Source organism: Pseudorca crassidens, chromosome 18 (assembly GCF_039906515.1).
Source record: "Pseudorca crassidens isolate mPseCra1 chromosome 18, mPseCra1.hap1, whole genome shotgun sequence".
Taxonomy (NCBI): Eukaryota; Metazoa; Chordata; class Mammalia; order Artiodactyla; family Delphinidae; genus Pseudorca; species Pseudorca crassidens.
Window position 1 is genome coordinate 18,874,240 of NC_090313.1, and position 17,981 is coordinate 18,892,220.

A 17,981-nucleotide genomic window follows, 5' to 3' on the forward strand; every position below is an offset into this window, starting at 1 on the left:
CAAATAAAAAATGACCAACAATAGAGGAATGATAAAAACTCAGAATTATATCAAATTCAGATGTGAGTGCCTGTTAAAAGAAACAGTTTAATATTCATTTAATTATTCAAATAAAAAATGACCAACAATAGAGAAACAATAAAAATTCAGAATTATATCAAATTCAGATGTAAGTGCCTGTTATTGGGTGATTCTGATTCAGAATAATACTTTCACGTGACTTTTCTTAATGCAAATATCAAAAGAATTCAGCACTTCTTTTCACCAGCACCACTGATGTCCCTAAGAGTGCAGCCCTGCATGGCCCCTTGAGTAGGTGCTGCTAGGATTCCTCCATTGCCCTTAAGCCACAGATAAAGAAAGGTACTAGCAATGGGGAAACAATCCAGAATGCCTTAGAAAAGAAGATGCCTGCCATCCTGGCTCTTTTTTGTGTGTCATGTATATCAAACACAAATAAGTGCAACCATTTCCTTCTCTGGAGGACAGAGTTTCAGTTTCAGTAAAATGTTATGCCAGTGACTGATAACGCTGCAAAGTTCCTCTTCAAAAGAGATGAAACACACACAAGGTTCTAGAAATGTAATACCTTCTAGTCACTCTATTATGTTTAGCAGGTACCAGATATACTGAGATATGAGATGGGTGGTGAAATCAAGGCCTTACTGTCAACATTTACTGAACATATCAGCCCAAATTATGGGATCTGGGGGGGCAAAATCTATGGTTCAGGTGAGGATTTCACAGCTCAATGCCCTCACCAAGTCCCCTGCCCCAACACACACACTCACTTTAGTTGCATTAGCTACTGACAAGTGTGGGTTGTTTTTTTTTTAAATCAAACGAATGCACCGAAATAAGAACAGGTTTACAAGGGGGTGGTATCGTTTGAGAACAGAACTGCTCTCAGCTGAGAATATCCAACTACGTTGTTTCAAGTAGTATAGAAAAAGTGCCTAGTACCGAATAGGTGTTCAAATAAATATTTGTGTGTTTGTTTATAAGACTAGTCTTGTAAACTAAAATAGTTTCGGCGGGCTCAAATGGCCAGATTTTCCTTGTGGGATGACTCCAGAACTGAGTTGACAACCAGCAAAGAAATCAAGCGAAAGAGCCAGAGCTCCATAGTGCTACGAGCAAGCCCCCTCACCATACAAACTCAGAGGACGGATTTTAGACCCAAGCATCCTCCACAAGTTCTTCGTCTAACCAATAAGCTCACAGCATTTGTCAGTGTGTTGGCCTCGTAATTAGGTGCATTGCTCCAGTAAGATCGATCTTAGCTCCAGACACCTGCTGTCGCGTTTGACAACTAAGACCTATTCTTCCAGACCGAATGTAAACTGGAAATCCCGCCCGCAGAAGGAAATTTGCGCGGAGGGGGCACGGAGCACAGGGTAAAGGTGCAGGCACACGCGCTTACGAGAAGCAGAATCGACGCTTGCCACACTTACTGCATTCTTTCCCTTTCAATCTCTGGAAGATCTCATCCATGTCAACTGGCTCCCCCATGCATTCTGTTTGATCGCCTGTTGCCGGCACATCTTTCAGGCGTTGCATCTACCCAGTGGCTCCGAGAGACACACTGGGTAGTTTAGGTTCCTGCAAGGTGGGCTTGATGCCCGGGCGCGGAGCGGCAGCTAAGGGTCACACCAGGGAGGGCGAGTCTTAATGACAGAGGGGACCCGCCGCCCTTGTCACTGCCCCATTCTCCAGTAAAGGAGGATAAGGCAGCTTTGTGTTTTTACTGTCAAACTTACAGCGACCAGCCCAACTCCGTCCACCGTACGAGAAAGCAGCCAACCGAGGCCCCCCGGCAGGGCACTGGGGAAGTTCCCACGTGGAACAGAAACGCGGTCAGGCCGCGCTGTCCCCCGCTGGCAGGTTTACCGACCCCTTCCAGCGCATCCGCCGAGACTAAGGGAGCCGGGCGGGAAGCAAACGCCCAGAGCTCGGCTCAGCCGCAGGCGGAGTCAGGGAGTCCCCGGAGCTGCGTTGCGCTCGGGATATTCACGCCGCGCTTCCCCAGAGGCCTCCCCAGGATTCACCCTGCGCGGCCCGAAGGCCTCAAAGGTCATCTTCCCAAGAAGGGCCATTCAGACAACCTGCGGAGCGCAGGGCCGGCGCCCCGGACGCCCCAGCCCGCGCCCAGACGCACAGCTCCGCGCCGACAGTCCGCGCCTTACCTGCCCGCGGCGAATCCTGCAGCCCCTTGACAGGTCCCACCAGGCGCCACTGGAAAAGTTTCCTAACTTCTTCGCAGCTCTGCAAGCCCTCGCTTCGGGTAGACCCAACGAGAGCCAGAAGGAGGAGACAGCGACAGCCCACGCGCCAGGTCTGTGCGTCCATCATCGGTGTCCTGGTCACTCCTTCCCCCGCCGTGGACCCCAGTCTCCCCGTGCGCCTTGCGCTGCAGGCGCTGGAAAAGGCTCGGTGGTCGAGGTTCCCAAGAGGTGCTATCTGTCGGTGGGCTGGGACGCCGGCTTCACCTGCGGGCACTTGGCTGTCTCCGGAGGTGCCCCAAGGCTGAGACACCGGAGTTCTCAGTCAGAGCGCCGCCAGGTCTCCCTCTCCAGCGGGGCGAGATGGCGCCGCGCGAGCGAGGAAACGGCTGGAGTCGCACGGAGCCCGAGAGTATCTGGCTCGGGGCACCGCCGCGGTAGCCGAGGGCTCGGCTGGAAGCGGCCGACCTGAGACGCGCAGCCAGTCTAGCTCCGCGGACAGGCCCCGCCCCCGCCCCGTGGTCAGGCCACGCCCCCCGCGTGCCGCTCGGGGCCTCCCTCACCCGTGGAGCCTGTCAACGGTGGTCCACGCTGGAGAGACAGCAGAGCGGCGCTGCGTGGAGCCAGGAAACAACTAAAACGGAACCCGACCTCGCTCTCCCAATCCATTCCGGGGAACTGCAGTCTGAGGAAAAGAAGAGCGAATGTACGAAGAGGCTCAGAGAAGACGCGATGAGAAACACCAACTGGGAATACTTCCATATAAATACTTCCGTATAAATCAAGGTCCTCAATGCATAGGAATTTGTATTCGAATTGCATGAAATGGGATCTGGGCACAGTACAAAAGGCAAAAAACTATTTATAGTTAAAGATCTCAATTGAGAGGCTTGATAGCACTTAGGTTTTAAAAGAGTGTACATGAGACGTTATTTTTTTTTAATTTCTGTATGTTTGCTGCTTTGGAACTTTTTTTTTGGTAACATTACGATTTTCTGAAAAAACTTAGAAGTCATAAAAATTACATTCAAACCTTATAACGGTCTTATTTTCACAGTAAAGTCCAGTTTATTCTCTTATTACCCTTTAGCATCATATTTTGCTTCAGTACTTTGTATCTATAAGGGCCCTTCTGAGCTTTACCACTTCTGGAATTTCTTTAAAACATTTCTCAAAGAACTACTAGGGTAAAAGTGCTCAGGGGAGTTTCTCACAAGGAAGATAGAAAAATGAAGACTTTAAGTGATTTTAAAATGACAAAGGAATTTTGTCAATTTACAAAAGGACTGCATTAGAAACCATAAGCCAAAGGGCCAGATGTATTTTTGAAGTATGATTGACTTAACACTAAGACTGTGAATGACAAGAGTGTTTCATCATCTACAGGCACCTGAAGACAGTCCTCCTCCAGTAAAACAAAACTACTTAAAAGCATCAGGCCAGGGAGACTATAAATGCTTTAACCACCTAAAGGGAATTTATTCTCAAATTTGAACCCTTGCCAAGAAATAGAGATGAATAATTTTAAGTCTTAGTTAAATGTCATGGGACTTTTTAATGACCATTGATATCAAAGGCAGCACTTTCAGCATTGATTAGTGTTGACTGATTAGATTGCTTGTTCTAAAATCATTCCAGGGCAATGGCTGAGATACTTCTTCAATGAAATAGTACTTACTTGGCTTCTGACATCAGCTCCATGAATACTAGATTTTTATTTTTTTATTTTTTAGAGAAGCTCTCTTAGTAAATGAAAACTGAAAAAGTTAGCTGCTTTTAAATTCACAGACTTCAAGCAAAGCTTTATGTATGTATCCTAGTAGAAAAAAAAAAAAACTGCCCCCTGAACCTAACAGCCACCAAGTGTGGGAAGACTGCTTGGAAGTCAACTCTATAAGAAGAACAAGAAGAATGACCATGAGTATGTGTATGGTGCTTAGATGCCAGGCAATATTCTAAGTGCTTTTTAAGGGTAAGAATTCATTCACTTAATCTTTATAACAACCCTGTAAAGTAGTTACTACTATCATCATTGTTTTACAGATGAGGAAACAGGCAGCACAGAGAGGTGAAGTGGCTTGCCCAAGGCCAACATACCTGCTGAGTGGTGGAATGAGAAATCAAACCCAGGCGTTGGAATCCAGAAGATGTGCTATTAACCACAGGCTCTCCTCGGCCACACCATGCCATACCGAAGAACCTAGTGGGTTACATTCAGTAACACAAAAGGCTGTTTATAGTTTATCAGGGTTTTTTTACTAGTAAATATATATAATTTTTATCTGTGGCATTTTATTCTACTAGAATTCCTTCTATGTTAATATAAGGCTAATAAATCCCTAGGTTTTCCAAAAGTTTTTTGTCTTACCCGGATCTCTCCTTGATTGATTTGATCATCATAGAGTAGCATTAGCATTAAAAGAATCTCAGAGATTACTTGGTCCAATTCATTCACTTGGAATCTCTAAAACAATTTGTCTTACAAGGATAAAATCACAAACACCACTGAGAATGATGAACACATACTATATTTTTAGAAAAACAGTAAGCTAGGCAGAATTGGGATTACAGAGACACGTAAGCAAGTTCTCGGTGTTTTTGCAATTTATTTCAGCAGAATAATTAGGTGGGGAGTTATATACAGAAATGGAATAGGATCTAATGAGAAAATAAATGTCTAGTCCATGCAAAATGTCCTCAATTACAAAAATAAATATTTTGTTTCTACCTCTTATTCCCTACTGCTACCACCATGGATGAGCTTTAAGACAAGCTTCCTTCTGCCAACCAGCATACAATAGCAAAGTGCCTTTAATGTGAACACTCTAGGGCAAAATCTCTACACACTGTACTATAACTAATCTTTTGTTCAGTTTACCTGTAAACATTAAAGATGAAGCTAGGGAGAAATGTCTGTAATTTGACAGTGATAATGCCTCATTTTTCAAAAGTTATTCAATAAACATTTATCGAATGCCTTTTATGTAATAGCACTGTGTTTTGCTTTTGAAATACCAATACTTGTAGATAGAAGAATCTCTAAATGGTCATTATTTAAAATACACTTTAATATTCTTCTAAATGCAAAGCTTCTAAGTAACCCTTTACAGTGTATCAACTCAAGACCTTGTAAAGAGAAATAAAGAACCTCCAGCATGGTTTAGGTGATCTTAATGATGTCACATTGCCCTCCATTCTGACTACTGCTTTAAGCTAATACTGGCCACTGGTTAGCTCACCCTCAGAAACTGGCTGGAGTTAACTCCTGTACCCAATCAAAATTAATAGCTAATATTTACTAAGTGCTTACAGGTATTCTCATTTAACGTTTCAACCACCCCATGAGACAGTCACTATTATACTCATGAGGAAACAGAGGTACAAAGAGATTAAACAGCCTTCCAGAAGCACAGATAAGAGCCCAGATGTAAGCCAGGCATACTGACTTCTGCACTCCTGTGGCCACCACCTCTCCTGCTCTGACAAACCAGACACCTGCCTTGTGGCCCCTGGACTCAACCCATATCATATATGGGTAAAGATCCTGGTGGTCGGTGCTCTTCCTTGGGGACAGCCAGCTGGACCTCATCTCTGTAGTGGTCCAGAGACCTGCAGCGACTCTAACCCTGGCCCAACTCTACCTTCCCGGCAGCCGCCTGAGGTCCTACTTAACCCTTCAGTCAGGAGGACTATAGTGTAAGAACTAAAATTCCAGGAGCGGCCTTGACCTCTTTGACCCTCGTGGGATCCCAAAGGCCTACTGGTGTGTTCTGTACTAGCCAGATACGCCCCCCAACCCAGCAGTAAAGGATCCCTCCCTGGCCAGCTCCCCTATCAGCCAGACCAGCTCCATCCCACCTTATCCACCTAACCGGTTTCTCTTCTCTGCCATACCCTCGAAATTATCCTACAAGTCAATCACATCCTCCATGGGAACCGGTCACCTAACACTCTTGTCACTACAAAGCCTGCCTCTCACAGCCCTCTGGCTCACTCTGCTCTCAAGTGGAACCCACACGTGGCCCTGCATGGCATGTGGTATCTTCCTCCCCTGGACTGAGTGTGTGTGACCCATAAACTGCTGTGAGTCTCATCTGCCCATCATGTGTCTGGCCATCTCTTATTAATTAGGAAGGGGGATCCTTCCTTCATCAATGAGGTAAATAGGAAGCAATACAAAGGCTTCCACTTAGCTATTTCGCTAAAAAATCCTGACTTTTGCCTTGCCCCACCTTCTCTCTCTCCCAAACGCTGCCCGGTTAAAGGGAGCTAAATTGGAGGTCAGCCCCAGCTGACTCTAGCAACGAAGTTCTGCCACCAAGTAATCAGAAGGAAATTGAGGGATCTTCTCCTGATGTCTCCTCAGGGTCAAGAGAGCAACTGTTGAGAAAAAGCTGCCTGCGGGAGAGAACTCATAGCAAATTACAACATTCCATGAAATACTCAAAACCAGATACCAAGATGAAATGTTCATGGAAGTCAGCGGGAAACTTTGATCAGCAAACACATTTTCACGCCAACGCTTTCTGAAGAGATATATCTATTGCTAATGTATATTTCCAAATGGAAAAACCTCATCTTCTAATCACCAGTACACATTTATCAATGATTTTGAAATATTTTAGATGCACTTATGTCATTATCTCACAGTAATTATGCTTCAAGGCAAAGACAATGTAACTATTTCTCAAAAAGCATTAGATAAATACACTGTTCCTGTGTGGAGGTTTCAAAAGTATTTCATACTGTATTTAATTTTACATCTTTTGTGTTGAATGAAAGACATTTGACTTCTTTCAGAGAACTCACTGAGAAATAAAAACATTAGTGGTTCTAAATGAGAATGAAAGCATTAAAAATGACACTTAAGAAAGGAACCCAGGAAAACCCAATGAGTTTATGAAACTAAATTTCTTCAAATAATTTTCTTCTAGTCCATATATAAGAACATAAAAACGGCGTTTTTCAGTTGTGACATACATTACATGTGTAAATTACAGTACATTATAATGGAAATGAATACAGTACAAATTTCTCTCATTTGCAAATGGAGACTTTGCACCAACTAATATGAACCCAACTATTTTTGATTTACAGAGTAAAATCCACATTTAAAATTCAGTTTCATCATTAATTATGCCAATATTTTAAGGAAAGACAATTGCATTAACAAATAAATTCAGTTGTTATCTATCTGGAATATATAATATTCCTTCTTAAATGTTTTTCAGAAATTAAACTAGGCAAAAAAAAAAAATCTTTATACCTGTTTGTTGCTGGTTGTTTAATGTGAGAACTAAAGGGTCGCAGAAGTTTATCTGCCAGACTATAAGCCTTGTGAGATCTAGTGAGCCTGCCATATCCACCTTTACACTCTGAGCAGTGAGTGACTGACTGCATTTTGTGTCCATCCATAACTTTACTGAATGAATTTGGCCCCCATGAGTTTGATGTTCTCATGTGCCCTGTATTATCTTTATTAGATTTCTGTGATTATTTTTTAACATCTTTATTGGAGTATAATTGCTTTACAATGGTGTGTTAGTTTCTGCTTTATAACAAAGTGAATCAGCCATACATATACATATATCCCCATGTCTCCTCCCTCTTGTGTCTCCCTCCCACCCTCCCTATCCCACCCCTCTAGGTGGTCACAAAGCACTGAGCTGATCTCCCTGTGCTATGCGGCTGCTTCCCACTAGCTATTTTACATTTGGTAGTGTATATATGTCCATGCCACTCTCTCACTTCATCCCAGCTTACCCTTCCCCCTCCCCCCCTCCCCGTGTCCTCAAGTCCATTCTCTATGTCTGCATCTTTATTTCTGTCCTGCCCCTAGGTTCTTCAGAACCTTTTTTTTTTTTTTTTTTTAGATTCCATATATATGTGTTAGCATATGGTATTTGTTTTTCTCTTTCTGGCTTACTTCACTCTGTATGACAGACTCTAGGTCCATCCACCTCACTACAAATAACTCAATTTCATTTCTTTTTCTAGCTGAGTGATATTCCATTGTATATATGTGCCACATCTTCTTTATCCATTCACCTGTCAATGGACACTTAGGTTGCTTCCATGTCCTGGCTATTGTAAATAGAGCTGCAATGAACACTGTGGTACATGACTCTTTTTGAATTATGGTTTTCTCAGGGTATATGCCAAGTAGTGGGATTGCTGGGGCATATGGTAGTTCTATTTGTAGTTGTTTAAGGAACCTCCATACTGTTCTCCATAGTGGCTGTACCAATTTACATTCCCACCAACAGTGCAAGAGTGTTCCCTTTTCTCCACATCCTCTCCAGCATTTATTGTTTGCAGATTTTTTGATGATGTGTGATTATTTTTTAAGCAGCAGTCAGTTTTTTAATTTCCACTTAACTGCTACATTTTAACCTTCAAAGTAGACACTATCACTATCTGAGAGAATAGTGTCAATAAACACTTTTGAAACCAGGTTTTAACTTCCGGACTAAAATTATGTATGGGTCATTGCATCACCAAGTAGCTGACTTTCAATAAATCTCTGATGTCCGTTTCATTTCTTTTCATTTCCTTTCCTATGATAAAAATGTGAGGTCAATGTCTTAAACATTTAATGTTACTACCAAATTAATTATTTAGTCAAGGTAAAGAATTGTTTTTCTAGTTGTTTTCCTGCAGCTTCTGATATTACAATATCTTAAATATTCATATCTTCAGATAAGATGAATATTAATACTACACATTAAATATTCTCCAGAATGATTATTCATTATCTGTGTCATTTTGGTCAAGTTGTTAAACCACTCTGACATTCTTTCCTTATTACGTAAAATGAGGGGGAAAAAGAATACCAGTTATGTTATTGACAGGGTTAACTGAGATAACATATGTGAAGTGTTTTGTTCGATTCTTGGTTCATATAAGCACTCAATAAATACACATTATGATTCCTCTCCATTGGAAGAATACCGGTCATTAGTTCCTGATCTGTTAGTTACATCCCGGATGTAATTAGGACAATAAACCCGCTCCTCTGAACCCAACAACTGTTCAAAACTAAAATCTTTTGCCCGCCTCATATTCATAGTACAATTTCTTCATATTATTTAGCATTTACACACCTGTCAAATTATTTGGGGTGATGGGGGGTAATGGCAACAAGGAGATTTATCTCAGCTCAGTGTCGGGACAGGAGAGTCTAAGTTGCCCAAGGTCATGAGCTAAAAGTCATTTTAAAAAAAATACTCCTCTCAGAACATAATGAGCACTTACAGCAAAAACTGGAGACTAATTATCATTAGCTTTTTAAGATGCAAAGTGTAGATGCTCTACTAATGATAAAGCCTCATAATTGATAATTATCTTTGATTAACGAGTAGGCAAGTTCTTCCAGAGGCTTTCACGGCAGTGCACCATTGTCATAATTGATCTTTAATTGTTCCATCTAAAAACTCCTTTTATCATAGGTTTAATCTTTGCTATTTATAAATAAGGTCCAGGAACAGGCCTTATTAACTACCCCTAGATGTGATATCACTTTACAAATGTCTTTGCAATTTAATTAGCATTCAGTCTAATTCTTTAGATTTGCATATGAAAAGGTACAAGCAGTTCCTGCTCTCAGGCAGAAAGGAGAAATCCCTTGCTCTGACCACTTTTGAATTCTCTTCTTAATCCAGATTTTGTGAGAAGAGACAACAATCCTCCCTCTGGTTGTGTCTGTGGAGATTCTACATGATTGCCAACTTTCTGCTCCTGAAGGAGTATTGTATTCTTCCCTTTCTTGGGAGGAAAAAAAACTCCATTTGATCTACTGCAGTTCCTATATATCATCCTAGTTTTCCCTCACTCTTCTTTTTCTGCCCATATCCTCAAATGATCTTGTAACTGTTCTCCTGATGTTAATAAATCACATTAGTCCAAAAACCTCGTGGCCCATTTTTGCGTAATCAGCTGAACCTGAGGTTGCTAAACATTCTCTTAAAGTCATTCTCTTAAAGCTCTTCAGCTTTCTTGGCAGTGCTGTCCAAGGGCTCCTAGCTCTCCAACATTCTCTTCTGCCTGTTTCTCTCCCTCTCTCCTGCCTCCTCATGGTTAGTATATCCCAAGGCTTAGAACTTAAGACTTGTTCTTCTTTTCCTACCTATTTCTAGAAGGATGTACTGGGTTGAACAGTGTTCCCCTCAAAAAATTCATGTCCACCCAGAACCTCAGAATGTGACTTTATTTGGAAATAGGCCTTTGCAGACGTAATTAATCAAGGATTTGGAGACGAAATTATCCTAGATTTAGCATGAGCCCAAAATCCAGTGACTGCTGCCCTTATAAGAAGATGAAAAAACACAGAGACAGAGAAAAAGGAGATGTGAAGAGGGAGGTAGAGACCGGAGTGATGCAGCTACAACCCCAGGAATGCCAAGGATGCTACAACCACCTGAAGCCAGAAGAGAGACATGGGATTGTTCCTTCCTTAGAGCCTCCAGAAGAAACCAGACCTGCCGACACCCTGATTTCACACTTCTGGACCCTTGAACTATGCGAGAACGATATTCTGCTGTGTGAAGCCACGGAGTTTGTGGCAGTTGTGGTAACTGGTTATGGCAGTCCTAGGATAATTTCACAAACACAAGACCCCGCAGTCTGTTCTTTTTATTAATAAAATCATCCTTGCTAAACCAGAGTGTATTGTATCTGCTCTCTCCTCTAATGTCTCTATGTAATATAAATGACAAGACTTGGCAATGTACCCACCTTTCTCCCATATTCATCTTTTTCATTCCAACTACCTCACTCTTTCTCATTAAGTTAGCAGTTGATTGCATTAGTTTCCAGAGAGAGTTCATCACTTAAAAATCTCTTCCTGCTCTAAATCATCCTCCTGGGCCCAGGTCAGTTTGTATCAGGCCTGTACTCTATTCAAAAAACTGAAATATTATTGAATTGATTATTAATTGATGGCTAAGCAGACTCCACCATCTAACCCTGTGTTTCTTCAAATATAGTTGGGGGAATAGCTGCATCATATCAACCTAGTGTGTTAGAATGCAGATTCCTGGGCCTTATCCAAAAATAGATTCTTGGTTTGGGATCCAGAGTTATTCTCATAAAACACTTATGCAAGCTCAGTATTTAGACTTAGTGAAAACACTTTATTTTGCTGTAAATCCGCTCTCCTTCCTACATGAGCCAATTGTTTTTTCCAGCGGGAGAGAAATCCATGATTTACCACTCTCCCCAATATACCTTGTTCATTTCTACTTGTAAGCATCAGATAAACCTAGAATTACTTCCTTCTTCCTCTCTTTCTTTCTTTCTTTGAAAGCTCAACTCAAGTTTCCTACATGATTGTGCAAATCATTATTTGTTGCTCGATTATATATCAGTATTTAAGTTATTATGCGGTTATGCTTTGTTTCCCTAAGAAAATCTTAAGCTGCCCCACATTGCTCAGAAGATCTAGGAACTTGGTAAGTGTGTGTTGACTCAGTGCCTGAAAGAAAGGCTTGGAGCGGCACCCTAAAAGGCTCATCAATTTCTGTAGGAGACTTAGATGTCCACTCCCTCATTAGAAAGTAAACTAATGCGAGTGGTTGCTCATATTCCTACTCATTCCACTCTAGTACAATTAAGAAGGCTGACCGATGATAATTTAATAATGATAACATGTCTGATATTTGCTCTTCAGAAATTTGAGGGTAGATATCTAGACTTCAACTACCAATTTTAAGTCATATCATCTACTGGTCTAACAGCTATTGAATTAGTCTTAATGCAATAAAATTTGACTAGTAATTTAGGAAAATAATTATTATGTTTATAAAAGTATAATTTTAAAACTAAAATCATACCAGTATTCATTACTTATTTTCAAATACAAGTCATTTCATTGACTGACAAATATCTATTGAGCATAACATGTATTATGCAAAACAAAATATTGATTACTTGGTCCATAGCATATTAACCATGGAAACTAAACATAGAATGATATCTATTGCTCTTCATGAAGGGGAAAACATAAATATTCTGCAGAGAGAGAGCTACAATACACAGGTTCTATCAGCCTGCTTTATCTTTTTAAATCCAAATAAATGTAAATAATCACAAACAACATTTTAAGAAAATTTCTCTACAATCATAAAGCAACCTATGCTTTTTAACTGTGCCTTGGCTTTCACTAATTAGCTTATGCCTCTCTCAGAAGAAAACAAAAGTTTATATATTTCAGAATTCAAAGCACATTCCCTGCATTCTCTGTTCCTTATTGTCACTTCAGATGTGTTACCTAGAGAAAAACTGGAGAAGCCATCATACTTGGTCTCCAATACCACCCTGTCCACACATTTAACACAATGAATGTTCCCTCAGAATCCAAAAAGCATTACCTAAACCACTCATTTAGACCAACCCTGCTGAGTCCTTTATCAACATCAGTGTGCCCTGAATCATTTCATTGATTCATTCTAACATCAAAGCCCCTACAGGCCAGGCTCTGTTCCAAGTACAGAACTAGAGATGCAGAGCTGAATCACATGCCGTCTCTTCCTTCAAAAAATTCACAGTTCAGAAGGATAGACAAGCACATAAACAAATAAGGACCGTAAAGGGTTATGGCTGCCCTCACCAGCGTGCAAAGAAAGGCTACAATGGCTACCCTGAGCAGAAGTTTCAAGAAGCAAGCTGTTTGTCTTGTGCAGTTGCTTAACACGTGTTCTTCTAATGTTTCAAAATGCACTTTAATCAAATAGAAACTTTAAAATAAAGTACAACTATCTCCTTATGATAAGTCATTGTATCTAAGGGGTTATCTATGTATCTATGTTGAGACTCATTGGGTTTAGCAAGCAGAGATTCATGCTCTTATGCTCATCCACTCAGCGCACTAATAAAAAAGAATCCATATATCACATCAGTACGATAGCATAATGTTGTCAATAAAAATTTTACTTTAAAAGTTTCAAATAACTTGAGGAATATCGGATGAGAAAACTAAGATTGAGACGTAGATAGAACATGTTTGCAGCTGCGGTAAAAACTGCATAGAAAACAGGATGATAAAAATACACTAACTGGTTATTTCTGGTTTATTACTTTCTTTTTTATAGAATCAGACTTTTCCAAATTTATAGTTGAAATCTGAAAATAAGCATTTTAAACAAATAAAATTCCATACTGGCCTCAAAAAGGAATCTACATTCCCCCACATTAGAGGAAGGAAAGGAAGTAAACTAAAAGATGAGTGGAAGCAAAGAGCTCTAAAAGGAAATGCTTGACTAACCTTCCTATAACAAGAGATTTTCAGATTGGTTTTCTTTTTTTTTTTGAGATTTTCAGATATTTGATAGGACTTTATGACTGTTCATTTTGCAGCTCAGTAAATTTTTAAATATGAATCTTTATATCCAAATTAATTACTGTGCCTGAGTGCAAATTGAGGAGCCTGAAGCAATGGGTTTAAGCAGCGAAGTGGAAGCACACCAGGCTCTTCAAGTTACTCAAAAGGTGCTCAGCTCCTGTCTCTGCCCTTCTCCCTTGTGGCTTCCTCTGCTCCTGCCTACAGGGCCTCAGCACTCCCCTTCTCTCCGGTAACTTGTCCAATGGGGAGTCCGAGAGGCGCAGAGAGGAGACAAAACCACGTGTCTGTAAACAGCCAAGAGTGAAAAGATAAGCAGTAAATCTCAATAACCATCTAAAAAGCTCCAGAGGAAATTAATCCTTTGTCAGTTGCTTCATTTGCAAATATCTTCTCCCATTCTGAGGGTTGTCTTTTGGTCTTGTTGATGGTTTCCTTTGCTGTGCAAAAGCTTTGAAGTTTCATTAGGTCCCATTTGTTTATTTTTGTTTTTATTTCCATTTCTCTAGGAGGTGGGTCAAAAAGGATCTTGCTGTGATTTATGTCATAGAGTGTTCCAAAGAATATGTTACTGACATGTTTGTGCTGTTTATATGCTAATTTGGATAATCTGTAAGTAAAATACAATGTTGTCCCTGTTACTTTATGATTACTTGACCAGTGAATCCTCATTAAGTTTCTTTGCAGTATTTTTTGTGTTGTTTCTTAAAAAGAAAGTCACTTTTAATCACATTACTTAAAAAAAAAAAAAAAAGGCAAATTACTTCCTCTTCATCAGCCCCTGGATCTAGTCAAAATTTCCCTCCATCTTTAACATTCTGTTACCTTATGCCAGTCACCAAACCTCTCAGAGTCTCCAATTTCTCTAGAGGGACTGAGCTAAATGGCCTGTTATAGCTCTTCCAGCTATGAAATTCTATAAATTTTAAAAAATATTATTGGGTTTAAACAGGGGCTCTTGAGAAAAAACAAGCAAAAACATTTAATGCTCAAATGAATTGACACAGTCTATTTATGTAGATTTGAAAAAAAATCATACATAATTAACTTTTGAGGCTCCGTATTCTACAAACACATAAAGACAGACTAAAATATCTACAGATTAAAACAAGATAGATAATCTTAGTAATAGCATAGAAAATAAGCCTAGCTCTGCAATAGAAAGGTGGCGAGTGGTTTTGTCTCATGATTTGGGTAACTCAGGATTTAAAACAGCTTCACATAATGCAAAAGCCAAGGCTATCTTATTATATTTATTAGCATTACTGATATTAGCAGTAGCCTTTTTTTTAACCACTTATTATGTGCCAGGCTCTGTGGTAAGTGTTTAACGTTCATTTTTTCATTAATCCATGTTATAGCCTGTAGGTACAATTATAGTTCCTATTACACACATGAAAGAAATCAAGGCTCAGAGAGATTAAGTAGCTTGAGGAGGTCACAATGCCAGTGAGCGGCAGAAGTGGATCTGGAACTCTCTGATCTGCCTGTGCTCTTAACCATTGCCCTAGCACTGTCACTCTGCTCATTAAAAGCCTTAATGACACACCACTGTCCATTACATAGTGTGCCATTCCAGGTCCTTTTTGAGCTGAACCCCAACCTACCTCTTCAGAGTTGTTTTCCACTGTTTCCGTTTATACTTAATTCAAGCCAAACTGCATCGCTTCTTTTCCCAGCTTTGTGCCTTTGACTAAGCTATTGGTTCCTCGACCTTCATTCCCAGTCCCAACACATGTCTCAAATTATACTCATTGTTCATGAAACCACTTTGTCTTATATGAAGCCATGATCCCCTCCTTCATTCTCATATTATTTCATTTGTTCCTCTTCTGTGGCATTTATCACCTCGTTATTGCATATGATTGTTCGTATGTCTTCCTTTATCACCTCCACTAAAGTGAAGCTCTTGTGTACAGAATCAATGAAGAGTTCATTTTTGTAGCCTCAAAGCAATTAGCAGAAGATGAATGTGGTTAGCTTAGAATATTAGTATTTGTTCTCAGATAATCAGAAAGTTTCAAAATGAATATTTTGTTTTAAGACCCAGTAACATGCATTGGAAACTTGATCTGCTCTAATCAAGGAATCAGTTAAGAGGAAAACACACAGATATTTACACGACACATATGCACACACATGCACACATACACACACATAAAGAAATTAAGTAAAACAGAAGTAGAATTCTGAAAAGCTGAGATTATTTTTTGGTTTTGGCTAATTTTCACTGAAGCCTGTGGGGAAAAAGAATCACCCTGGGCCACTGAACTATAGGGCTTCCTTTATGTTACATTTCTGTTTTCACAACAATTACTGATACCCTGAACAAAATATTATATCTAATAATTTTTAAATTTCATCAAAGAAAAATCAGTTTAATAGTTTTATTCTTATTTACCTTTCTGGCTAATCTGTAAGACTTAAAATAAAACAGAGTCTGCACGGTACAAACATCTATACATTTACAGTTAAAGCTAAAACTTTTTTTTCTTACTAGGAAATTTTAATTAGAAGCAGAAAACATGGAACAAATAAACTTTTAATGTGCTCACAGAAGTTTTTCTGCCCTGGCAGGCTACGGAGTTCTGTTTCGCGGAGCTCCATAGCCAACTATTTATGGTTCATAACAAAATGTTTGCCATCAGACAATGTCTTGGCTCTGCTTTCTGCTTACAATATGTCTGTTCGTCCTCAGCTGCCTGCCTGCTTCACTTCCCTAGAAACCTCTTCAAGAGCTGCATTCATCAGACTTCTACTCTCCAAATAATAATGCTCTCATCACTAAGAAAAAAACATCTTATCCAAGTGCTTTAGTTTCATCACTTTCATCACAACATTTCAGACTGAATTGCTATCATATTATTGTATTATGTCATGGGTATTCCTTTCTCTTTTAACATTCATATATGGTCAATCATTGTATTATCAATTCTCCATTCAGAAATTCTCTGGGATTTACTCTTCGTCAGTCTTACTACTGTCAGCCCAATCCAAGCTTCAACTTCCCATAGCTCACCTACTCTGCAAAGACCTATGTGAGTTCCAGTGTGAAAGTCGGTGCATTCAAAAACCATGGTAGTGGGCTTCCTTGGTGGCGCAGTGGTTAAGAATCTGCCTGCCAATGCAGGGGACACGGGTTCGAGCCCTGGTCCGGGAAGATCCCACATGCTGCGGAGCAACTAAACCTGTGCGCCACAACTACTGAGCCTGTGCTCTAGAGCCTGCGAGCCACAACTACTGAGCCCGCGAGCCACAACTACTGAGCCCACATGCCACAACTACTGAAGCCCACGTGCCTAGAGCCCATGCTCCACAACAAGAGAAGCCACCGCAATGAGAAACCCACACACCGCAACGGAGAGTAGCCCCAGCTCACTGCAACTAGAGAAAGCCCACGCCCAGCAACGAAGACCCAACATAGCCAAAAATAAATAAATAAAATAAATAAATTTATTTAAAAAAAACCCAAAAAACATGGTAGTTAAATACAAAAGAGAGCCTAACATATAATAAGGAAATGAAGTTACTTAAACGATCTCAGGTGCCTACAGATTGCAAGCATAGAATAAATATTTGTTGAATGTAGAAATATAATCTATTCATGAATATTTAAAGGATGAAGAACTAAAACGTAATACAACATATTCTTACTGTACAATTTCATCTTAAGTTATTCTACATGGTACCCTTCATAGTAAGTTTCCAGTTCCTGACTTATCCCAGATTGTTACTGTCCAGAAATAGATCTAACCGTTGTGGCCACCGATGGTAAATGCTCATCAATCGAAAAATCCAAGATACTAATCATTACACAAATATTTTTCTAGTAGTTGTTTTTGGAATTGTTACCAGCTTACTGGTTTTTGTTTCCTTTTCCTCCCTGGATCATTATTCCTGAATTAGACTATAACAGATGGTACAGATGACTTGTTTTTCCAGATGTTCTAGCTTTTTTGATGTAAAGCCTCAATTTACAATTGAGGAAGTAATAAACATCCTTGACTAGCTTGAAAAGCATGTTCAATTTCTATATGTTTAAGTAGCAAGTCAAGTTTATTCACCAAGGCCCAGAACGAATTTACTGTTCTCCATCTTTTTTAATGCCTTATTTTCTCTAAATCCCAATGTAACAATAATACCTAGCACACCATAATCACCTAGTTGACATGTTGTATAAATGTACAAACCATTTACACTTGAAAAATTAAATTTCTGCCTTCCTTAGCAATGAAATAAATCCTGTATAATAAAGAATAGACAGCACAAGGGAGAAATGAGAAAATCATGTATTTAGTTTGAAACCATACTTTCCAAAATGCTGTCCAGAACCATACACTTCAGTCACTGTGCTTCCTCAGCCACTTTCCTTGTGAACTATTCAAAAGAACCTATCCTGAACTCTGAGGAAGACTGACCTAGAC

General features: G+C 40.0%; 1 protein-coding gene across 1 annotated transcript in view; it reads right to left on the reverse strand.

Moving 5' to 3' along the window:
• Positions 1-2,726, reverse strand: part of GPC5 (glypican 5) — a 1,357,540-nt gene extending 1,354,814 nt beyond the window's left edge. The window contains exon 1 of the mRNA XM_067713048.1: positions 2,187-2,726. Coding sequence (XP_067569149.1) covers positions 2,187-2,352 — 166 coding nt within the window. The 5' untranslated portion in view covers positions 2,353-2,726. The remainder of the gene's footprint in view (positions 1-2,186) is intronic.
• Positions 2,727-17,981: the final 15,255 nt, after the last annotated feature.